The following is a 24,500-nucleotide window of genomic DNA, read 5'->3' as shown; positions in this document are numbered from 1 at the left end:
ATCACGGGAGCAGCATGAATCTGAAATCGCAGTGGTTAGTTCATCGACAGCTACGTGAATTAAATCTGTTACATTTCACGGTTCTTTTACATACAGTTTTGTGTAGAATTTGGCACAGAACTGAAAGCAACAAAATTCCAAGCATCAACCTACAGTGACCCTATTTCAGCTGCAAGAGAATCTACAGGAAATTACAAGATTTCATCTGCTTAAACGAAAAAAGAAAACCCAGTGTTCTAATTTGCACAATCACAAAAGAACCAGGATCAGACATTTTCCCAGCCTAGCCTGCCGGTGAAGTTCTTTTTACAGAGGGGAGTTCAACAGAGCTGAGGTCTACAGGATACGGAGTCCATAACCCTAATCCTCCTCTACTCTCCTTCAGTCCCTTCTTCACAATCTCATCAATTGTTTTGGCCCATTCGACTTTTGATGAGTGTTCCCTTGTGTGTCTGTGCAAGATGAACAGTGAATTGTACTCGCAGTTGGGGAACATGAAGAGTTTAAGAGCATCTCCAAGCCGGTACACCACATATCCAAAGCTGATCTGATCACGAGGTGTGAAAAGATTGACCTCGTTGAACCAGAGGCAGCTGAATACATCGGTCATTGTCGTGTGCTCCCGGATCAGCACTGCTCCCTCTGGCACATCTGCAAGTTATAATTGGTCTTATAAGCACTGAAATCGAAGGGCTTTGGTGGCACAAAGGGAATCACAGGTGTGTTGGAATAATGAATCACTTCTTTCAGAAACTACTCAAGTACCTAAGACAAATGTCTAGAACTTTGTGGGCATATGTGATGTCACTCACCACTAGGCATCTTTTTCTTTGGGCTCCAAGGCTCCATCCCCTCGTAATAGTACATCTTCATCTGAAGATCAACCAAAGGCCGAGCATATCGCTTCCGTCGTTTGATTGCATCACCCTCTTCATAGATGCTCCTATGATGCTTATGGACAGCTACTGCAAATGTGTATTTTCCACGCCAGAGATATCTGCAAAGAATTTCTTTTCAGATCATCAACAAAACAATATAATTTGTCTGAGGTTTAAAATAGAAAGCCAACCTTTCGAGAATAAGCAGCGGGTCAACTATAAGCTCCATTTTCCCATCAATCCAAATGCTATACCAAGCTTGAGGGAATAGTCTATGTGTCAAAATCTTTGGTACTTTCCCATTCCTTCTAGGTTCATCAAATGGGAGGTGATGTAACGTTATAAGTCGCCATATACCAACCCATTTTCCTCCAGCACTGTCAATCCTGACACTGGTGTTCTTTTCAATGAAATCAAGAGACACTTCGTCTACCACCATCAGGAAGCAGAACAACTTCTGAGACCGAAGGCTAATATTCGATGGCTGATGGGGAATGTCATAGCCATCAAATATACCAGAGGCAACCACGAATTTGCATTTCTGTATATACTTGACATCAGCACTATCCATATCTGCACCACTTTTTTTCATAAATCCACAGTGCACCTGAGCATATACCACAAACCAAACACATGTTACAAAGTTTAGTGGCTTAACAATGAACCGTCATAACCTAAGATTCAGCAGATGAAGAAGGGAAACAAAGGTGGCAATAATCTACCATTTAGAGGGTAAATGTGCACTTTTCTCTTGAACAATGAACAAAGTGCAGGTCATATTTTATACTATATTCCCAAGCACTTCAAAATTACACTAACTGGTTGCCAACATTCCAATGTTAGTGTAGATTCTAGCGACTGGTCTCCATCTTCTGTTTACTTGAACAAATTAAGAAAGCCACCAAGTGCACAATGGTCAACGGATTAGCAGACAAATATTAACTTGATGATTGGCTCATTGCACAGATTGCCCAGAATTAATTTTATGCTGTAGCAACCAAACTCTGTGAGATTGAAATAGAGTAAGTTTCAGGTAATTTTGATCTTGAGGGGCAATTCCGTAAAATGTTACATGTGGTGTGATACCAGACCAATTGATTTAGTGGTCAACAAAATCTACACATGCTTCAGTGGCAAATCTACCGAGTCAAAAGAAAATGTAGCCGAACTTTCCACCATTATGGATTTACCTCTCTTCTTGCTACTTAACTGAACCACTATAACTTAGAAATTAAGCACCAAGTGTATAAGGAAGCTTATACATGCACGTAATAAAGACAAGTAGTTACCTTCATGGTAGAATTCAGTTTAAAGCTTTCCTCCCTCTGTTTCCAGTTTTGGTGTCCTCCAAACAGTGGTGAAGGATCTTTATCCTGTTTGTCAATAGTTATATATGATAACTTCTTTACGATTGTGTTGGGGGTCCTCTTTGGAATGACAACAGCATTTGGATCATCTGCAATAGGTATTGGGCAGCCTGTGGATTGAAGTAAGCAATGTTAGGCTACGAAATGATCATAGTTTATCATCAGAGAAAAATGTTAAGGAATAAATCTTACGGTGGAGTGGTTTCAATGAGAGGCCCACTGAGTCCAACACATAGAGAACTTTACTGTCTTTTTTACAAAGAGCTTCACAGATGCAAAACACAGCAAAATGTGTTAGTATAAGACAAAGGATTGTAATACAGTAATAGTCTTAATGGAAAACCAAGGTATTTCTAAACACAGGAAGATCCAGCACAGCATCGCAAGAGAGTTGTAAGTATTGGAGGCTCAATGTACTGCGCATGGTTGTTCACGGGCAAGTATCACAGGGCAGTGCACATAAGCTGTAACTTGCAACTAGGAAGGATCTAAGGCCAGCAATGTTCATTCGAAGAAGATACTTCACTTGTGTAGTTGATAATAACATTTGCTCTTCTAATTTTACGCAATGTGGGATTACGGTAAACAACCGCATCAGACTCTTGAAACTAATGCATAGAGATAACAATGCTATTTCGATGTACTATCAAGTTCAAGTGATCCACAGGGCACTGGAAGCACGCAGCTCGGCAACTATGATGCACTGCTAGGGGCGCACAGAGTGGCATTGGCTATGGATAGCTCGCGGCGATAGGAGAAGGCTTGACAGACCTGAGAGGAATGCGACGGGGGAGCTGCAGGACCATAGGTGGAAGGCGAGCGCGAGGAGCACGAGCATCGCCCAGGCGATGGCCGACACGAGCACCAGCCGCCCCGCGCCCCTGCGCCACACCACCCGCATCGCCGCCGCCGCCGCCTGCGACCGAGCCACTCCAACTCTCAGATCCGAGCAGGAAAAGTAGGCAGATAGGTTCGGAATTCGGCGGGCACCATCGGATCAATGCGCCAATTGAGTTATCGCCTCGCCATTGCTCCTCCTCCTCTCCCGTGCGAGGCGAGGGGAGGCGGGGGAGATCTAGGGTTTGGATTCAGGATGCGGAGCGACCGCGCAAACGAACCGACCGGGAGTGTGACCAAGATCTCTTCTCCGAACTGGAGCTCACTTAGTGGTGAGGCCGAGCGTGTGAGCAACAGCACCACCGCGCAGGAACCGCTTTCGTGACGAACTAGTGTGATCATCTTCTGTTTTTTTCCTCTAAAATAAAAAAGGGAAAACCACATAAATCCTGTTTCGAATATGAGAATTTGGTACAGAAATCCTGTTTCCACTTCAAGATTCCTATAAACTTCATGCAAAACTCTTATGAAATTCATGTCGTGTACTTCAGTACAAGTTCCATATTGTCGCTCAAGTGCTGAACAATGCAACATAGTACTTTTTTTAGAGGATACTAGACCCCGTTTTGTATTTGGTTTTGCACTGAATTGAACAGTAATTCTTGTAGATTTCGCGGATTTTGGTCGAGTCTCAACTCTGAGCAACTTATCAGGTTCCTTCTTGGACTTCTTTCCCTTTTTTTCTGAAGGTTTTCTCTCCCTAATTCAACTAATCACTTCCTTGTCTACATTGCCATTTTCTCATGAAATGTACCAGCTCCTGGATTGCTCACGCTTACTAGAAAGGCAGCACACTCCACACAGGATTGCACAGGAGACAGAGCGTCGTTATGAAGACGATAAATACAAAATGCAAACCACTGCTGGTTGATGCAGGAACCTCAAATATCAGATTCAGACACTACAAAAAGCACAACAAAGACGACAGCATAAACTTCCATCTCTATTCCATTATATGGCATTATACGCTACCTACATAAAGTTTGCACCACGCCAAGTGCACTATGAGTACAATTATATACATCTGTATAGTCTTAGTAAGTTCAGGAAGGTAAATCTGCTTATTACATACATCTACACGAGCAAATTAGAACAACATGTACTGGAACATAACAAGGGCTTTCTTAGAGAACTGGGAAGATATTGTCGCCGTCGCCATCACCGTTATTGTCAAAATAATTGAATGGAGCATCCCCTTCGTAGCGGAAGTCTGGTCCAACATAGCACTTCATCTCGTGGAACAGGTTCAGGTTGTCGACCAACTTATGGAATATATTGCAGCCGCAGCACTGAGACAAGAAACAAAAAAAAATTCAATAAATGTGGATAAATATGAAAGCAAACAACTAGACAGAAAACTACGCAATGGGGAGAGAGGAAGGAGGGAACATCCAAATCAAAGAAAAATCCTACATAAGGCACATTGAGCTAACTATAGATGAAAATTTAGCTTCAGAGTAAATAAAATGCATAAAACAAACACAAGGCCAAAGGTTAACACAAACCCTATCGAGGACAATATATATAACTCAGAAGCTACGAAGGATTGAGTTTGTAGAACAAAAGAACCAACATAGTAAAAATTGCAACTCACAGACTGCATAGCTGAAATAAACATCTTGGGGTCAAGGACTAGACTAAAAAGATTTAGGCAACTGAGCATTGCTATTGGGCTACAAACTGAATTTCCCCTTGTTATGCATCAGGCAAAACAGTCTCTGAATGATGACATGATTAGATGGCTGAGTAGTCTTTATATGAGTTTTTTTCTGTAGATTCTTTTCCTTTCTTTTTTCCGTTCTTTCTGTACAAACACTTTCCTTCTTTTATTAGCAAGAGTGCAGTAGGGGCCTCCACTCCTGTTTCAGTAAAACCTATATATATAGTGGTGATTCAATAAATGATCATCAAGCGGTTCTTATTCGAAGAACTCGATTAATTTCTCAGTCCCTCTAGTCGGGTGGGCGCCAGCCGGCCAGATCCCCCTGAAAACCGTATGTGCGGGTCTCCCCGCATGCGGAACCAGAAAACAAGTCAAGGTGGAGCCGGCCAAACATGATCGACATTTCAAATTATACACATGTGACATGTAAACAAGTATCAAGATTGAGTGTACTTGTCAACAATTTTTCACAATTCTGCATGCATTAAGTATTCCTTTTAGGTGTAGCCATGATTTCCTTGGAAGATTAACACAGGAAAATTTTAAAAGATTTTATAATTACATTAAGAATCCAAAACAAATAGAAACTGATATCACGAAGCCCCGTGCTGTGCTATGCCCATCGGGCATAGTTGCCGCCCGGCCTCGCATCGCTGCCACGTGCTGCAGCCATCCTGCACTGCTTGAGGCCTCAAATCGCCCAAATCCCAATGGCCTAATTCACTTGCAAGGTTGGAATCGCAAGACCTTTGCTGTTTGTTTAGGTTAATCAAGCGACCATGGCGATAAGCGTAAATGGGTTGTGGACTGGGGCAGTAGGCTTCTAGTTTGGAGTGCCATATACAGGAGGTTCGAAAAAGATTTGCCATGTTGGGGGTGGCGGCAGCACCCCCCCCCCCCCCAGTTCCGCCGTTGTTTATATAGTGCACATAAATTTGCAAAAGCAAAAAAATGGAAAAAAATTCATTTTGCATCACATCAACATAAACTGTGCTTTTTCTCGTAGTATCAGGTTATTCCAGTTTCTAAATAACCTAGTTCATCAAACTTGAACTGTAGTGGTGCCCAATTTTGTGAAAGAAGGTAGGGCCCATGGTTATACTAACTGTTGACTGTATCGATATTTCTCTTAATATTCATAAGCCAACCTAACCATGCTATAAACAAACAACGATGTTGCCACTATTGAAAATGTACGAAGAGCCGACGAAGACCACCACCACCACCACCAAACGAGCATCTCAATTCACTTACTCAAGGCAGAATTAGGATAAGCTCAACTTAGATCCTTATCAACTAACCACCAGAGTGAATACCTGAACAAACACAGTTCCATCTGTATAGGCATGAGGATTGATGGCCCTGGTTGTCCGCTGCCCGCACACGTTGCAGGTGAAGGCCACCCGCATCCGCCTCCGCGGGGACTTTGTGAAGAGCGACCACGGCAGCGTTGACACCTCCGGTCGTTCTGCCCCACCGGCCTTGCTGGCCTTTGGTGGCCCCTCCATCCCTGATCCCGTCGTCCAGCCACTCCCCGTGGCGGCGCTCAGCACCAGTCCCATGGCCGCGTCCTGCAGATGCCCCAATGGAACCATGTCAGCCAACATCAGCATCAATCAGCTTGATCCGACCATGTTTTAGTATAATCAACGGGAATGGAACCGAATCAAAGCCAAAAAAAAAAATCGCTCAAGATCGCGTGAATCTGCTGGTACGAAGCAGCCCTAAAGGCATCGAATTTGATCCGAATGCTACAAAAGGACAATTTTTGCATGAGGAAACGTCCAGAAACGGCACGAAGCCGAGCGAATCGGGCCAGGACGCATCGGATCGCTGCAAAGGAGTCGTGGGTTAAGGTCAACCACCACCGCCCAGCGCCCGTACCTTGGAGAGCGGCGAGATGGAGAGCCCGTACGGCGCGAGGCTGGTGGGCTCGCTCCCGGAGCCGTTCGCAACCTCCTCGCCATCGTCTTGGCCTGCGACAGGTGCGTGCGTGAGATTGAACGAGTACGGTGACTGAAATGAGACACGCGAGGGGTGAGGTGAGCACGTACGCTTGGAGGCGGCGACGGGGAGGAAGGTGGCACGGCGCCGGCGGTGGAGCGGCGTAGAGGAGAAGGGGAGTGGGAGAGACCGGGAGGTAGTGGCGATCGCGACGGACTCCATGGGCGGCGACGAGGTGGAAGGAAGGAAGGAGAGGTGCAGCAGGCGTGAGATTTTTTTTTTCTTCCCCGGCTGGAATGGAATGCGTTTCTAGAAGCAGCGGGTGAGGTCGGCCCCACCAAGAGAGGCCCGTCTCTGTCTGTTGCACAGTTGGTCGCAGAAATTTTACACAAAGTTCGATAAACATAATTCAGCTCGCATATGAATCGAGATAAATTAAGAATCTTATACGAAGAAAAAACATCCATAATACGTTACAGAATAAGCACATGATTTGATACAGCGGGCCAAAAGAGGGATTTTGTGCAAATATAGCGATTTGGAGCTCTGGAATTATCTAGAATCCAGGAATTAGGTTGTTTCTATAAAATTCTCTAAATTAAGTCCTCCCCCGATTCAAAATGCATGTCGTTTTATGATCTTACCGGTCAAACTTTTTTTTTTAACTTTGATCATTAATATAAAAAAAAGTTATTTTAATATAAGATAGATGTTACAAGATTCATCCTGAGAAGTACTTTCATAATATTTAATTATCTTTATTTGAAATGTCATGCTTTTATAAAAAGTTTTTAGTCAAAGTGTCACATGTCGATGTCTTAAACATCATACATTTTGAATTGGAGGGAGTATTAAATTTTGCATGTTGTGCTAAAATTGTTAGTCAAAGTGTCACATATCGATGTCTTAAATATTATACATTTTGAATCAGATGGAGTATAAAATTTGCATGTTGTGCTAAAATTGTTAGTCAAAGTGTCACATGTCGATATCTTAAATATCATACATTTTGAACCGGAGGGAGTATAAAATTTGTATGTTGTGCTGAAATGGAGGCTGTGATTTGATTTCAATGTGTCTATGTTCTAAGGGGTCATGGAGCATCCGTCAAGAGTAAGTACTTCTTCATAAAGTATTATATGAATGGTTGAAAACTTAACACTCTATCTAATAGCATATGCACATAGCTGCTTATATGTTAGTCTCCCGCTGGATAATTGCTTTCAGGAGACATCGACATCACAATGCTAGGCTATCTCAATTCTGAAGAATATATACAGGTGAAAGGCTGAAGAGTGAAAAGCAACACTAAACCCTAACCTAACAGACATCATACAAAAACTCTTGAGAATCCTAACTACGCATCTGTTTGTAAGCCTCACTCCTCCTAATCACCTACAACGAAACCAGCACCAGCTACTCTTGAAATAATAGCTGAATGCAATCTCCCTCACCAATTACATCTTCATCAACCATCGCTCATGTCTTTGGCACTGTTATCACCATCATCGTCTTCTTTGGCACTGTTATCACCATCTTTATCTTCCTTTGATGAATCCTGCGATGTATCTTCATCTTCCTCATCATCATCATCATCATTTTCATAATATAAATCAACATCCGAGTCCATCATATAATCATAATTGTTGTTGTAAACGAAGGCATCAGAATCACTGCTACTGGAGTGCCACATATCTGTCTCGACCTTCAAAAAGTAAATTCCACGTATCAGGATTTAAAAATCATGAAACAGTAGTAAAAAAACATAAACCGAAAGTACAGAATTTCTGCAACTCTGTTCAAACAACCTCTGTTGAAAGTAGGGCAGCAGCAAATATTATCTCCAACAATGTAAAATAATGGACAAAAAGAAAAGCAGTATACTATGGAGGATCATGAGCATTGTTACAATGCCCAAATAAATTGACTTTGCATGAACTAAGAGAAGTTAGACTGTACCAATCAAAAAAAGAGAGAGAAGTTAGACTGTACATCCTTTTTTTATTTTGACGGTACGTCGGAAACAAATTGTCCAGTTAATAACTTAAAATATTTGTTGATCCCTACCTTTTAGCTGTATAACCAATATGGACAGTGGTACAAGAATTGCAGAACATTCTTTTACCCTGAGCAACAGTACACGATGGGAGCTGTCGCCCTGGCAGTGAGAAGTGGGCTACTAAGAAATGGGTATACCCGGTCCTCAAAAGAAGAATAGTTGGATAGTGAAAGCATAGGAAAGTTAAGAATTGCAGAATTGCATATAAAAAAGGGAAAGTTATTAATTGTGGTAAAAGTGTGGCGTCGCCACGCCGCGAGCTCCAATTGGGAGGGGAGAGACAATGGACTCAGAGAGGGCTCCAATTGGAGGACGCCGACGTCGGAGAAAGGCACCAAGGGCTCACATCCCACCGGATCCAAGCGGCGACAGCGAGGGAGGATCCTGCCGGAGCTAGCATCCGGCCTCTCAAATCTGCGGCGGAAGGCAAGGTGGAGGGCAACAGGGCCATGGGAACAGGAGGAGAAGAGGGTCCGCGATGCCGAGGGAGGGAGGCGTCGCTATGGGTATGGGGGAGGGCAGCGGAGCCATGGGGGCAGTGGTGCGGACGGGAGGGGGAGAGGATGAGAGGGGTTCAGAGAAAGATAATGTAGAGTAAAATAATTCTTACACGCGGAACCCACGGCAGTGTATTAAAGTTAGACGAGGTAGGTTTTTGTGCTATCTTTTATATGCGATGGCAGTGAGAAGTGGGCTACTGAGAAATGGGTATACCCGGTCTTCAAAAGAAGAATTGTTGGACAGGGAAAGCATAGGAAAGTTATTAATTGTGGCAAAAGTGTGTGGCATTGCCACGTCGCGCTCCATAAGCGATATGGTGTGAAGGTGGTGGATCGCACCCATGGCCCTGAGCAACAGTACACGAATTTCCAAATTTCAGATTTTGATAGTTCAATTGTGATTTCAACAAGAAACATCATTCCTATGCCCAATCTACTTTCTAGTATTACATTTGTCCTCTCTGTTCCTTTTCTTTTACAATGAAAATATACAGCTTACATCAGATACTTCATATTCACAATGCAAATGAACTTGCCCTTTTCAATTCTCCAAAAATTTAAAAAGAAAAGATGAAGCGGGGGGAGGGAGGGATACATTTACACTCCAACTTCGTGCAAAAAAAAAATGAATGTATCTCAAGCAAATTAATTCTTCGTGCGACTGTTATTATGTAAATGCTCAATACACAAGGCCATTTATGACAAGTTGTGCATACAAAGAAGAAGCACAAGAGAGTAAAACAAAGTATATACCTCATCAATGTGTGCGATTGAGGGGTTTTCACTTTCACCAGGTTCCCAAATCTTGACATCATTCTCAATGCCACTGCTTGCAACAACAGTCCCAGAAGGGTGCTGCTCGACACAGTTTACAATCCGCTTATCTCCTTTCATCACTCTAATAAGCTCCCCATCCTTCTTTCTCCAAATAAATATATGGCCACAGTCTGATCCAGAGGTAACATAATCACAGTTGGGGCCAAGGAAGTTAACCCCCTTAATGGTGTGTACGTTCCGGTGTCCCTTGAAAGTCTTAGGTATAGGAAACTTATCCCTACAAAAAGGTAATGGGGCTGTATTTATGTGGCAGACTCCCTCGGTCTCATCCATCAGGAGTCGTTCACCTACCTCAATACTGTTGAAGTGTAATCCATGCTCTCTCGAGAAAAGGTAGATATTGTCATAACTATAGGATGCTAATAATTCGCTGGTCTGTGAGAAAGCCAAACCGGTTATTCCATCTTTGTTTTCACCAATCAAATGTGGGGGGCAGAAGTGCTCAGTTGGGCGACCGAAACTAGAATTCCCATCCAGATAAATCTTGCGGGTATCATATATCCTCACATACTCATCGGATCCGGCAACTGCGAAACAACAGGGCTTCCTTGGGTCTATGGCAATAGCAAAGAGCTCGATGGTCTCACCAGTGAACTGATTAACAGCCCCACATTTAAAGAGTTCCACGGCATCTTTGCCCCTTAGGTCAAACTGCAGGGAAAACAAAGTCATCAACAAAAGAATCCGGCACCGGCAGGGATAAATACAAGCGAAGTAAGGAGGAATTCAACAACATACAAGCCACACAGAGCTATCTTCACAGCAGCAATAGAATGTGTAAGGACTTCCCGGTTCAACAGCCAACTTGTGTACCGCAAACTCTAACTCAACAAGCTCGTTTGTAGTTACACGACCCCCTTCTTGTATCTGCAAATGCCTCACCTGTTTCGGTTCACAAATACGAAACATAGCATGATGGAATTGACAACCGAGAAGAGCAAGATAAACATCAGACCGTCGAATTGCATGCCAGGGTAACATCACTTATGCATACCTCACCATCAGCAGCGCATGTGACGATGCTCCGGTCATCTGAGAAGTGCATGAACTGCGCATGGAGCACATTATTACAGTGGCCGGTGTGGAAAGCGAAGGTCGGCACCGCCTCCTCCCAGTTCCACAGCACGACACTCCGGTCGTCCGACCCGGAGAGGAGCAAGCTCCCGTCTGCGTTGAAGCTTATGGTGTTCACGCAGGCCCTGTGCTTCCGCAGCCTCTTCCGTATGTTGAGAGAATGCACAAAGTCCTGCGCACGCACAGCCAAACTGGTCACAGGCTGCTCTCATCCTCTCCGAAACTCCGAAGCACTAGGCTACAACAACACGAAACCCAATCGATTGCACTGTCTAAACGTTGGCACAAACAGAATCGTGACCTTGGCACAAACAGAATCGTGGTGAGAGAGAGAGAGAAGAGGGAGAGGGAGCGGGTGAACCTGGGATGCCATGACGGCGTTGGCGAAGCGCTTGGGTGGGAGGCGGCCGACCTCGCGCTCCCACAGCCCCGCCATCCTCTTCCCTTCCGACGGCATCGCCGCCGCTCACAAGGGTTTCCTTCCTCGGCTCGCCTGCGTGGCTGCCCTGCGGGGAAGGGAAGGCAAGGGTGGCCGATTGATGATGATAGATCATCCTCGCCGTCTATCGCATAACGAACGGTCAAAATTCCCATTTGGCGTCGAGTTAATGGGCCTCGTTGACCGTGAAGCCCAGCAACTCTTTGCCCATCAAGCGCAACGAGGGCAGCGGAGGAGACGAGCGAACGCGCAGCCAAACCCTAGCCCCCGCGCGCGACGCCACCACCTCCGCCTCCCGCCATGGTGATCTCCTCCTCCTCCTCCTACTACTACTACTCTCCGTTGCCGTTCCATTGGTGTTTCCGATTTTTTTTTCATTTCTCGGGTGATTTCGTTGATCTCCGCACTGACTCTTCGCCTTTGGATGTTGCTGCTCTCTCTCCCTCTCTTCGCAGGCCGATTCCCCGCGCAGGAGGTAACGACGCCGGTTTCACTTCTCGTATATGGCTGTGCAATCCTCGCTCGGTGGCCACCCCTCATCTGTCTGTGGTGTTGCGATGGTTCCTCTTATAATCGTAGTTTTGTGGCTCGCCTTTTATTTGCTTAGGGCCGACGCATGATAATGAGGATCCGTAGAGTATAACGGGGGACGTGCGTCCAGGGATGGCGCTACTATGGATCCCTGTTATTTTGTTTGTTATGTTCGAGTTAAATAGTAGATGCCGAGGTTGATTGCATCTTGCTTCTTATGTTTTGTTTGGCAATCTTAGTTATCTAGTTACATTGTTGGAGCTTTCTCTTCGGGTATGTTTGGTTTGAGGAATAGATTGATTCTTGGATTTGTTTGTCCATCATGAGGTCATTCTGTTGTTTCTACAATGATCCCATTCCTGTGTTTCATTGTGGTTATGAGGAATTGGTTTGTGAAACCCTTCCATTCCTCAAACCAGACAAAAAGTTGAGGAATTGTTATACACTAGGACAACCCATTCCTCAAAGAGACTGCCATCTAGTTACATGCCTTGTACTTTGTGTTGAAGGCAATTGAAGTCGCGCCAAATGGCGGGTCAACAATTGCTGTAAACCACTATGGGAACTAGGAAGGTACCTTTGCAGTGTTTTTGCGGCTAAAGTAATCAATATGGTGTTGTGTTCCTGCCGTCATTAGAGAGCTATCACCAGAGTTAAATTCAGTTGTAACACATTCAAATGATCCTTTTCATCTGTATGTCAATGGTAAATGATAAGCCGGGAACATTTTGTCTAGAATAACTTTATGAGCTTTTGATATTATTATCTTGTTATATCTGTCGTTAGGATAGCACTGTGTTCGTTTAAAAAGTTACAGTATCAACTATCAAGAGTACTTGTGGTATTATTCTTCTGTTACAACAATCAGAATCTTATTGTAAACTTATTATTTGTGTTTTTTTAAAAAAGTTTATTTTACGTTCTCTGCTTAGTTTTCTTTGTGACTATAATGTAGATGCCATGCCCACCATATTCAATTTTCTGCACCACTGTCCTATCAGTAAACAAGGGATCTCCTTTGTTAATTTGATTATGAAATGTATCCTTTGATAGCTTTGCTGCTTTGGACGCTGGTTTGCATTGAGCACATCAATGCAGTGGTTTTGCATGCTAATTTAGACTTTGAACTGCTTATTCTGTTGCCATCTTTTACCAGAATATCCTTATCACAACTATTAGGATTGTTTAATGTTTAATACATGCTAGCGGTAACTTCTTACTTTCAGGTACTCAAGGTCCCCTTCTCCTTACAGGGGGCGCCCAAAAGCAAGGTCAAGATCACAATCTCCAGCTCGATCCCAGTCTAGGTCTCCTTTGCCTGATCCTAGATCTCAGGCAAGATCAAGATCTAGAAGCCATGAAAGGTGCTCAGGATTCTTTAAATTGTTTGCTAATTCTACTTGTGCTTTTAGTTGTATGCTAATGGCACCTGTGCTCCATCAATGTCGTATTGCCTATTTCTGCTTTATCGCTAGAAAGTTTTAAAACTAACATGTATAATTTATGCACTATTTATATTTGATATAACATGTTATTGTTTTGGGGGATTGTGTTGGTAGTAGTGAGGTTCATGTTGTAATGGCATGTGTAGGTGTTGGGTAAGAGTTAAGAAATCATGTCTAAAGCAGGCTGTCCTATTAGAATTGCTGTTCAGTATGAGTTAGTAAAAGTATAGAGTATTTCTAAACATGACATATTAGTTTGTGTAGATTTGTTGTGATAGTTGAAAGTCATATTATAATAGCTGTGATATGCAAACCACGTGATGAGTATAAAGAGATTCATTGCTTCGGTGAGCATGATCTTGTGATGAACATTGTGTCTCATGTGTAGTGACTACTTTGGCATATAAAGAAATGAGATCCTATTACATGACAAAATTGCACTGTGATATGGTAATAGCTGTTGCAATATGGAAACGAATTTTTTCATTGATAGATAATAGGTTATACTAATCAAATCGTGTTTCAATTGTATCGACGGCTTATATATTTATATGATTTGGACTAATGAACTAGTAAAGGAGATGCAGCGGAAAAAAAACATTGTTTTTACTCAATGAACTACCTATGGTTTTCATGCCACTTAGTTTTTCACTAGCTAACAATTCTTCATCTGCAATGTCCACATTCTTAATTCTTTCCTGCTTTCAGGGAGGAGTCTGTAAACCGGGGAAATACTCTGTATGTGACTGGACTCTCTTCTAGAGTGACTGAAAGGGACATTAAAGATTTTTTCTCTAAGGAAGGAAGGGTTAGTTGACTTCATACAAAGTCCACCTAAATTTCTCTGAGAAGTATCACATCATAACATCTCTTGTTGGTTAGGTGGTTGGTTGCCATGTTGTTCTTGAACCCCATACACGTGTTTCTCGTGGATTTGCCTTTGTCACCATGGACACTGTTGAAGATGCAGAACGTTGCATCAAGTATCTTAACAATTCTGAAATGGAAGGCCGAAACATCACAGTTGAAAAGGTAATTGTTCTCACCTTCACTTGGGTTGTTGATACTAACAGTGCAACCACATATGTCCTGTATGTTGACCTGGAGGTTTTTTGGTTATTATTCAGAAGAGATTGTACAAGCTATGTGCAGCAATCAAGATGCTGAGTTCACCCATTTCAACTTTAGCTCATACAGCTTCATCAATGGACAGCCCAAAGGGTTACTATGCACCACAAGATTCACAACAACTAAATGTAGCAAATTTTCAACTAAACCTGGCATTCACCTTCAACTTCCACATCAACTAATCAACGGGCATTTCCAACTCTTTAGTCAAGCATGTGTGGTGACATGTGCATAGCAACGTTGGATGTCTGCTAGTTGGAGTTTGAGCTCTTCGTAACTTATTTCCTCCCTTGGTCCGTTATTGCAGAGCGTGTATCCATTGATTGTAAGGGAACTCGTAATTACCTACGTGATCCAGAATGATACTTTTTTCTTACTATTATAATCTGAATTCAGTTGCTGTTTTTATTGTTTCAGTCACGCCGTGGTCGCCCAAGGACACCAACTCCTGGAAACTATCTTGGTATGAAAGGAGCATGTTTAAATCTGCCAATGCATTCTACACCATCCTGTCTAAATCCTCTCACTTTATTTCTTTTGCTGTTTTTTCTTTTGCTTTTATGATGAACATATGCCTTCTATTTACTACTTATGCTACACTTCACACCTTGACAGGTCATCGGTATGAGCGTAGAGATCGCGGGAGATACCGCAGAGGCTATGGTGGTCGTGATGAGTATTATTATGGCAATGGCAACCGCAGGTCTCCACCTCCCATGTACTCTTCGTACAGGGAGACTCGAGACTACCCTTCATACAGGGAGACTCGGGACTACCCTCCCTACAGGGACGCCCGAGACTACTCTCCCCACAGGGGTCCCCGGGACTACTATGAAGGCAGGGGTGGCCGTGGATACTCCCCCCCTTATGATGGTAGGGCGAGAAGGGAGCGATCGATTTCACCGTATCGGATGCCAGAAAGAGGCTATGGTGGCCGCCGAGCGGGTGGCGGTGGCTATGACAGGTAAGGTATGCTCCCACATTTCGTGGACACCGGATAGTCAAAGATGGATGACATGGTGTTGTGATGGTAGATTGGTGTAGCTGTACTTGTGGATTAATTCCTCCCTGGATTTTAAGAACTTTTGTATGAGCACCTTGTTTGTGGCTTGGAATGACTGTCCTGTGAAATGATGTGCAGACAGTAGTTACGTGGCTATTATTTGACATGCCCATACCTATAATTCGAATCCTTGACAGGTTGCGCTAGTGCGGTGAAAACAACTGCTGGCATGAGAAGACTTGAAAGGCTTTGATGCGCTTTGCATCATTGTGTCTGATAGTACTCGAGGAGATGGCTCATGATAACACTTGTGTCCTGAGTGCATGTGAATGGAGATGTGGTTTTGTGCCGTTGGACGGATGGATCGTGTGAATTCTTTCGCTATTGGTTTGGCCGCAGGCACAGGTGCAGAGCAAAGGCTAGTGTCCCCTGACCGGGGATTCTGGCCGAGTTGTGTGCAGTCTTGTTGGGTTGATTGAGCCCGTGTTCTTTTGTTCCGTAGGTATCTATCTCATCAGTAACCTTGTGACCTTTGGTTGCTGGATTGATTTGATACAAAGGTAAGGTACCAGCAGCCGCTGTCAAATTCTTCTCTCTTGTGTGAAAGTGCATGTGCATGTGCATGTGCAGCAGATTGAGGGGGGAAGCGGGTGCAGAAGAGGGAAGGCAGGTTCTTCTGTTCGGCCCAGCGTATCATAGTCATGACCGTGATGCAATGCGGGTAGTGATGTCCCATTAGGCTTCTCTTCTGTTTTTGCAGGAATATTTATTTTTTTTCACTCTATCAAAGTGTCAATTTCTTCACTGAGGATGATAAATGGATCCTCCTGAGTCTATGATAGTGGATCTACTGGATGTTAGGGTGGTAAAAAATCTACCGGATGCCAGATGGTAAAAAATCAAATGTTCTGTTTTTGCATATATTCTTCCCGAATGTCTTGCTCTCTCCTCTCTAGATCACAGCAGCCGCACCTTCAAGTTGACGGAACCATCATTGCCTGATGGTTCGTTCTGGCTCGCAGCGTGATCCCCTTCCTGAACCATGTGCACGTTGCTCCCCGTTCTTGCTCCTACACCAGTTTGTTTTTGCGACGGTGCTCGCCGTTCCTGGAGAAGAAGATGATGCACGTTGCTCACGAGAAGAGGTGAAGCGAATGATGGTGAGCGTAGTGGACGGCGCGCGTGGAAAGCCTGGGCGCCGGAACAGGACATCCCTCTCTCTCTCTCTCTCTATTATTGAGCAGCGCCGCAGAAAGTTGTCACGGGACGTCACTGCGACCAGTCAAGTCCCGCTCTGTCTCTGACAAGAGAGAGCAAGAGAGGTGTCTTGTGGAGTTCGATCGATCATCTTTTGGGCTTGTGGCCTTGTGCAGCCGATGCGATGAACATAAAAAGATGGCCGGAACGAAGCTGACGCTGAGGCATGCCACGGATGACCAGGGACGGACCTTCATTGCGCTCCAAGTATTTGTGCGATTACCTAGTAAAGTATTACTAGTATTTAGACAAATTCACTCATTAGGCTTTGAATTGGTCACCTCTGGATTGTCTAATACCAGCTTTGGCCGTTCTGATTTTTGGTCCAAGCTCTGTTAATTCACTGGGGATAATAGGAAGCTTTTTAGGCGTGCTGATAATGCCTGGCCGCATGTCGGGTCCAGATAATAATTTTTGGCCACATGAACTCTCAGAGTTAATCACGTCATTAGCAGTAGCGCTGGCGCCGTGATGCAAAGGCCGTACCAGCAGCATCTTCTCGTGAGAGTTGAGACCACTCCTTTCGATCAGCTAGAGCCAGAGCTCCATATGTGCATGTGTACGCCATGATCGTGCATCATCGTGCGTGCCTGCCTGCCTGGTTCTAGCGTCACGGGATGTGCAGGTAAGAGCGAGACTGCACAGCACAGCACAGCACAATGCTGGTTCCCTCTGTTCTGCTCTGTGGACGCCGAAAATGGACGGACCCCGAGTGAAAGGCTCTCTTGTGCAGTCAGGTCAGGGCGACTCCGATCCGGGAAGAAATTAAAAGCTGCAGCAGCGTGCCTCGTTCGTCGCCATGTCTATTAGGCTGGCTGCTCACTTGTTGCATCACTGCTGGGATCAGACGAGCTCGGCTCGACGTAGCAGCCAGAGCTAGCGCGTAGAGAGGAGGGGGGAAGACGGAGCCCTGCTGTGGGATCCGGCCCGCGTCCGCGTGCACCGGAACGCCTCTTCCTCAAGCAAAAGCAGCTGTGGATACAGCGAGCAGCAGCAGCAGCAGCAGGACTGCTCCTGCTCGCGTTGGCTGGCGCCTAGATTCATTTGCTTGCTTGTCCTCCCCCTTGGCCCCTCGGCTCTTGCCCCGCATGCATTATGCATATGCATACGGCATACCCGGTCCCAGCTAGCTAGCAGTTTCATTGCTTGCTCTCTGTATTCTGAGACTACCTCCAACGGATTCCCTCCACAGCTAGATTCCTGTCGTGAAGGGATTCCCGTTCCCTTCAGCGTTTCCAACGGTTTCCCTTTACGGTTCCCTTCACGACGGGATTCCCAGTCATTCCCTTCAGGACGGGATTCTCTCTTCTTTCCCTTCGCGATTCACTTCGAAAGGAAGCTGTTAGAGATGAGAGGAAATAAAGAGAATGAGAACAGAGAAGGAACGAAATGAAGGGAATATGGTTGGAGATAGTCTGATGGTGCATCGGCATCGCCCTGTTTGTTTGGGGCTGTTTGGTTGTTGCTTAGGAAATTTGGCTTCGCCCTGTTTGTTTGGGGCTGTTTGGTTGTTGCTTAGGAAATTTGGCTTCCGTTTGTTCAAGGCTACAATTTAGCTGTCTCAAAAAATTTGGTCAGCCAATTTTTTAATAGCAAAGCTAGACAAGATTTTGATATCTAAAATGACTATCCCGATTTTTGGCTTATCAAGATTTTAACAAATGACCATCTCAAATCAAACACTAATTAGCATGATTAAATTTTAATAATCCTAATTTTGATATGATCAAATTTTAACTCAGCTTTTTAGAGAGAGAACCAAACAACCCCTTTGCCCTTTTCCTTTTCTTGCCCATCGCGGCAGATGATACGTACGGCACGGCAGGAATACACACGGATGGACAGTACAGAGAGCATGTTCAAGCCTAGGCTAGCTACTCCAAGTGTAGTAGGTTCGTACAAACCTGTAGGCTCTGTAGCTAGGGCAGTGACCGATCGATCTGCAGCTACGGCGCGCCCGTTGTTTGTTGCAGCATGATAAGAGAAGAATAAAAATATTAAATTCATTAATTTTGGGTATCTTGAAAAAAACATATGTGTACGTACACATATGCATATATACATATATATATACACATATATGCATACATATATACACACATGTGGTACCCACATAAATAGTAGCTACATTAACTTGGTCACTAGAATTGCTCGAGATCTTGCCTATTTAATATATATACTAGATGGATAGACGCGGCTACCTACGCTCATTTTTTTTTAACAGAGCATGACAAAAAAATACTAAAAGAATTAGATTCACTGTTTTTGGATATCTCAATATTTATTTATGAATTTATCAATATTTAACACATTCATTTAATTATGGAAAAATAATGATACTTTCATGCATACACATAATTTTAACATGTAAACGACAGTAATACGAATCTAACTAAATTTATTTTATTTTTTTGAGTTTTAGATATTTCCCTATTGCACTTTAAATTATTTCAACTGATTTATCAATTTAACTATTATTACTTTCACTATTTTTCTAGAATTTTGCAAAAAAAACTTATATGTATGTACACATATGTATACATATACACATATGCATACATATTTGTATATATGTACATACACACATGTGGGACCCCAAATGAACAATAGCTACAGTACTCAATCGCTAGAATTGCTCCAAAACTTGGCTCTTTAATATATGCATATACTAGGTGGATTGGCATGCCTACGCTGTGTTTGTTTTTGTTGCATAGAGCGTGACAAAAGAAGACTAAAAAATTTAGATTCATCATTTTCAATATCTCAATATTTATTTATGAATTTATCAATATTTAACACATTCATTTAATTATGAGAAAGCAGTGGCACTTTCATGCATGCACATAATTTTCACATGTAGATGATAGTAATACAAATCTAACTAAATGCGTTTCATATTTTTTTTAGTTTTAGATATTTTCCTATGCATTTGAGATTATTTCAGCCGATTTATAATATAACTATTATTACTTTTACTATTTTATATGGGTACACATATATTTGTGTATATATATACATACACATACATACGTTTATACATATATATATATACGCACACATATGTGGGACCCACATAAACAGAGCTACAGTTATTTGACCTAGATTGCTTTAATTCTTAGTAGCCTTTTAATATACGTAGTAGACTAGATTTGTGTTGGTACGTCCGTGAGTACACTTTCCAATCTGCAGCATGTATGTGTGTGTATATATATAAATATATACGCGCTAGGTAGGTGGCTGTACACACGTGTGCCGTACCGTACGGTGCCTAGAAACATTCGTAGGCGGAATTATATATTCACATGTAATTTGCAAGCATGCATGCATGATTCGTTACAGGATTCGCGCTGCATCTGCATGCATGAGTGAAGAGTGATCCATCGATGAGGGCAACGAGCAACGTTCGCAAGCTCAATTTTTTTTAGATCAGAGCCTCCAATATTCAGTTTTTTTGAGATTTCTACGGGAGAAATATACGGAACGGGAGCTCTAACCTCCACCTTGTAGTTTTGCCACTCCGCTCAATGCTAGCTCATGCATGCACGCGAGATGTATTGCAACATATATACTACTGTATACGATAGGACTACTAGCTAGCTTGTATATATTTGCATGTGCTCTCGCAACTTCACAGCTAGCTTCTCTCGACACTTAATTCCAAAAAGAGGTGGCATTTCACATTTGGCAGAGCAAGGAAAAAAAATAAGAACAGAGAAGAAAAATGAGGAAAACTCCAACTCGATCAAGTTTTATTTTGTTTGTTTCTCTCTCTACTGGCTGTACGTGGTGTAATTTGGTATGAAACTCTGCAGCAAATATTGGTCCTACTCCTTGGCCCTGAGAATCTATCTGAGATTTCAATTTCACATAAACAGACTCACTAGGTACTGCATGCTGTTGCATAGGAGTGTCTCTTTATTTATTTATTATCTTCTTTGAGATATGTGTATGTTCGCGTCAACCCAAGAAGAGAAAAGAGAAAAGGGTGTCGCTGCCGGGATCCGGCGCTGTCCCCAACGAGACACTACGAAAAAGTACTCCTACTCTACCACTGCAGCACGGTGCTCTACCCAGTGTGTGCTGTGCTGTGCTGTGCTGAGGAGAGGAGAGAGAAGATGAGAGAGAGAGAGAGAGAGCAAATATTGTGGGCGCGAACTGGCGGCGTGGAGAGAGAGAGAGCAAAGATGAAAGATGAGAGAGAAAGAAGATGAGCATAAGACAAGCCAAAAACCGAAGCGGCGGTGCTACGTCCAAAACCATGCCAGTTTTCTGCTGGGCGGTATGGTTGCCTTCTGAGCACCTTGGACTCTTGCGACGAGCAACCTAGTGTCTTCTCTGTCTGTCTTCGTGGCTCGCAACCAACGACACGTATAGATAGGCAAGACAGGGGGGAGGGGGGGGGGGAGAGAGAGAGAGAGAGAGAGAGAGAGAGAGAGAGAGAGGGTTTCTTAGCGCACGCGCGCACGAAAAACCAACATGATCCACGAGCCATGCATAATAATGCACTCTCAAAACTAGCCAGCCAGGGCATGCATGCAACGCAGCGTCCTTTTCCAATTTGACATTGCAAGCATCTGAGCAAGAGATTCACTACATATTCGATCCATGGATGCCCAACGTTTTTTCTCATCACTGTAATCACAAATAGATTCATCGCCGCATCAAATCAATGCATGCATTCCTTTAATTTCTTCACACCTATGCTAGCTGCGCTGAGTTTGTCCGCGTTAATTTGGCAGAATTTGATCCATTGCTGGGGTTCACAAATTAAACTAAGTGACGATGATTACAGTGGCTAGCTTAGCTGTTTAAGAAAGCTGGGAGGAATTTCTTGCAGCCTTTTCCAGTAAAAGTACAAAACCTCGAATTGAAGAGCCGTTCCAACAACGGGATTAGAAATTATGTTGAACAATTGGCCTCCTCTACTTGTTCCTTGCTGTGTCCTTCAAATTCTCGTTGTATGTGTTGGGCAGTGTTCCTAAAAAAACTTGTTCGTCGAACTGACAGTGATGCATCATGCACCAGTTTATCTTCTTCAGACCTTGTAAATAACAATCGAAAGATGAACACAAAACTAGCTTGCACGTGATACCAAAGGGAGGAAGCAACTGATACCAACGACATACACTGTACTCTGTCTGTAGTGTACATCATATATATATACGAAAGGTGAACATAAACCATGCACGTGCCACCTGTAGGCTGTAGGTACCTCATGAGCTCTTTTTCCATGCTACCTGACAAGTGAATTTGAGTACTGTTGCTGGAACCTGACATATCATTGTGTCTGCGTTGTCGAAGCCTGTCAACTTGATGATTGCTTCATTCATAAATTAGTGGTTACTTATACCGCATTGATCATCTCTTTGATTGAACAGCTCCTGATCAATAGGAGGCGCCAACTAAATACTACGATGATCACTTGTGTATAGAATGTCAGATGGAAGAAGCACTGTCGTGACAGTATGCTGCAGATTGTAGAGAGTACTACATGCAGACTGTAGGGGCACTTGGGCTGGTGAGAGGAAAAAAAACTCTCTTGGACTGCACAAATATAACATACTAGTATAACAGTATCCAGTATCCAGCACAAAAATATATAATGCAATGAACTAGGTTAACTCTGAAGCCGCTAGCACACCCTGCAAGAATAGGAGCAAACCGGGAGGACGTACACGCGGTTGATTACATGACTGGGCAGTGCTCCTGCCATAAAATTAAAGAACAGAGAGAGAGAGAATACGAGCAAACCGTCAGGCTGATCGATGGATCGCCTTTATCTGTGATCCAACGCAAAGGCCGTCGCGTCTTATTCATGTAGCGAAGCACACAGTCACCGAACGAAACTGCCGCTGTCCCCGGCCTGAAGTAGTAGCAGCCGGACCCTTTTCTGGACCCCTGAAATCTGAATTGGCAGATTTGATCTACCGCTAGTCCACTACCATAAAAAGAAGAGCAGAGCAAGAAGCACGGACGACATACATCTTACAAACTCGTGAATATGCAAAAATAGAAACCACAAATAACCTGAAAAACTTAGCATTAGCAGAGTACTGCTAGCCTGTTAGGTAAGGCTTGTACATCATGTTATTCGTTTTCATTGTACCCGTCTATTATTTTTCCCTAGTGTAAAAAAATAATCTTATTAGGTTATTATTGTGATTTTAGTAATTAATGATAACATAGTTGTTAGTACTAACATGTTTGTCAAGTATATAGATTAATAGGTCTCATAGATGTAATGCATCAAGAAGCTACCGTTGCTGGGACAAAAATTAACTGAATTGAAGAAGTCTAAGGACAATTGATTTCACTGGATGATCCGGTGTTTAGGGTTGAACTCACCGTAGTATTTTGCTTAGAGGCAGAGTGAATGCTGATGACTTTACCGGATGGTCCGGTGCTTTGTGTATTGAACTCACCGGAGTATTTCTGACAAAATATGAGAAGGCTGAGGACCTCACCAGATAGTCCGGTGAGATACAGAAGGTAACACCAAAGCATTTCTTGCAGAAAAAAAATACAATTGCAGAAGACTGAAAATCAACCTACCCGAAGATCTGGTGGTTGGTTGTGCACACCGGAGTATAACACCAGATCATTTCTTGTAGAGACGACTGCAATTGTTGATGAATGAAGAACAACCCAGTGGAAGGTCTGATGCTTTGAAGATGAATGCACCGGAGCATTTTACACAGAGAGACTGCAAAGGCTCGGATGACTCCAGATAACTCACCGGAAGGTCCAGTGATGGATTTGAAGGCCCAACGGAGTGTCCGATGTTCATAGAGGCAGTGTGAAGTTCCAACGGCTAGTTTCTGAGGTTGTACTGATCGAATGATCCGGTGTTAGTATTATAGTTTTCATTGGATCATCCGGTGTTAACAGTTTTTCTAAGCTGTTAGAAAAACGGCTAGTTGGTGGGTTTGAGGTTATAAATACCCCTCCATTCAGTCATTTGAATGTGCGACATGCTATTGTAGTCTAGAAGAAGCTTTTACACATTTAAGAAGATATCTAAACCACCAAAGTACTTAAAGTGATCATTCAATACGATTAAACACAAGATTAGATAGTGCTTATTGCTTATAGGTCTAAATTGAGTTGTAGCTAGGTGATGTAGCTTGAAAAAGGGAATTAAAGAGTGATCCTAGCTTGTACCAAGTGGTACGTCAGCACCTTTAAGTCTTGGTGACTCGCCAGTATCTTGAGCCTTGGTGGTTTAGTGGCTCAAGCTTGTTGACCCTCGACTTGGTGTGAAGCGACGGCAAGACACGTATCCAGGGACGCGGAGACTCTTGCTTTAGTGGCTCAAACTCTGAAGTAATTATGATAGCAAGTGACCGAAAGATAGGCTAGTGGTGAAACCTTGCGTTGGTGGCTTGGTGACCCATCATGCTTGAGATCTTGTTTTGGTGACTTGATAGCTCAAGAGCTGTGACCGGAAGAGACTTGGGGACCGAAAGTATGTCTTTTGT

General features: G+C 43.4%; 4 protein-coding genes across 6 annotated transcripts; 1 reads left to right on the top strand and 3 right to left on the bottom strand.

The window, feature by feature from the left end:
• Positions 1-55: 55 nt before the first annotated feature.
• Positions 56-3,465, bottom strand: LOC133927432 (probable hexosyltransferase MUCI70). The gene is made up of 6 exons (XM_062373896.1): positions 3,017-3,465; positions 2,438-2,509; positions 2,168-2,355; positions 1,070-1,485; positions 813-997; positions 56-651 (listed from the first exon to the last, which is right to left on the bottom strand). Exons 1-6 carry the CDS (start codon positions 3,144-3,146, stop codon positions 284-286), a joined length of 1,359 nt encoding a protein of 452 aa, XP_062229880.1. The 5' UTR covers positions 3,147-3,465; the 3' UTR covers positions 56-283.
• A 601-nt stretch (positions 3,466-4,066) lies between these two features.
• Positions 4,067-7,050, bottom strand: LOC133927431 (uncharacterized). The gene is made up of 4 exons (XM_062373895.1): positions 6,860-7,050; positions 6,690-6,781; positions 6,122-6,376; positions 4,067-4,431 (listed from the first exon to the last, which is right to left on the bottom strand). Exons 1-4 carry the CDS (start codon positions 6,969-6,971, stop codon positions 4,267-4,269), a joined length of 624 nt encoding a protein of 207 aa, XP_062229879.1. The 5' UTR covers positions 6,972-7,050; the 3' UTR covers positions 4,067-4,266.
• Positions 7,051-7,852: 802 nt separating this feature from the next.
• On the bottom strand, positions 7,853-11,758 carry LOC133927429 (uncharacterized). The gene is made up of 5 exons (XM_062373892.1): positions 11,581-11,758; positions 11,140-11,391; positions 10,884-11,027; positions 10,062-10,796; positions 7,853-8,454 (listed from the first exon to the last, which is right to left on the bottom strand). The coding sequence occupies exons 1-5, from the start codon at positions 11,674-11,676 to the stop codon at positions 8,218-8,220; spliced, it is 1,464 nt and encodes a 487-aa protein (XP_062229876.1). The 5' UTR covers positions 11,677-11,758; the 3' UTR covers positions 7,853-8,217.
• Positions 11,759-11,809: 51 nt separating this feature from the next.
• LOC133927430 (serine/arginine-rich splicing factor SR45a-like) lies at positions 11,810-15,971 on the top strand. 3 transcript variants are annotated; one of them, XR_009911340.1, is made up of 8 exons: positions 11,810-11,961; positions 12,114-12,133; positions 13,416-13,553; positions 14,343-14,442; positions 14,517-14,666; positions 14,762-15,087; positions 15,180-15,225; positions 15,378-15,475. XR_009911340.1 is itself a non-coding variant. In XM_062373893.1 (7 exons), exons 1-7 carry the CDS (start codon positions 11,959-11,961, stop codon positions 15,728-15,730), a joined length of 810 nt encoding a protein of 269 aa, XP_062229877.1. In that variant the 5' UTR covers positions 11,812-11,958; the 3' UTR covers positions 15,731-15,971. The 3 variants fall into 3 exon arrangements, 1 of the variants encoding a protein (XP_062229877.1); XR_009911341.1 differs by lacking the exon at positions 15,378-15,475 and having other exon boundaries at positions 15,159-15,224; XM_062373893.1 differs by lacking the exon at positions 14,762-15,087 and having other exon boundaries at positions 11,812-11,961; positions 15,378-15,971.
• The last annotated feature ends 8,529 nt before the right edge of the window (positions 15,972-24,500 follow it).

Source organism: Phragmites australis, chromosome 8, assembly GCF_958298935.1.
Source record: "Phragmites australis chromosome 8, lpPhrAust1.1, whole genome shotgun sequence".
Lineage (NCBI taxonomy): Eukaryota > Viridiplantae > Streptophyta > Magnoliopsida > Poales > Poaceae > Phragmites > Phragmites australis.
The sequence above is the reverse complement of the archived record's forward strand: the minus strand, read 5'-3'. Positions and strand labels throughout refer to the sequence as shown.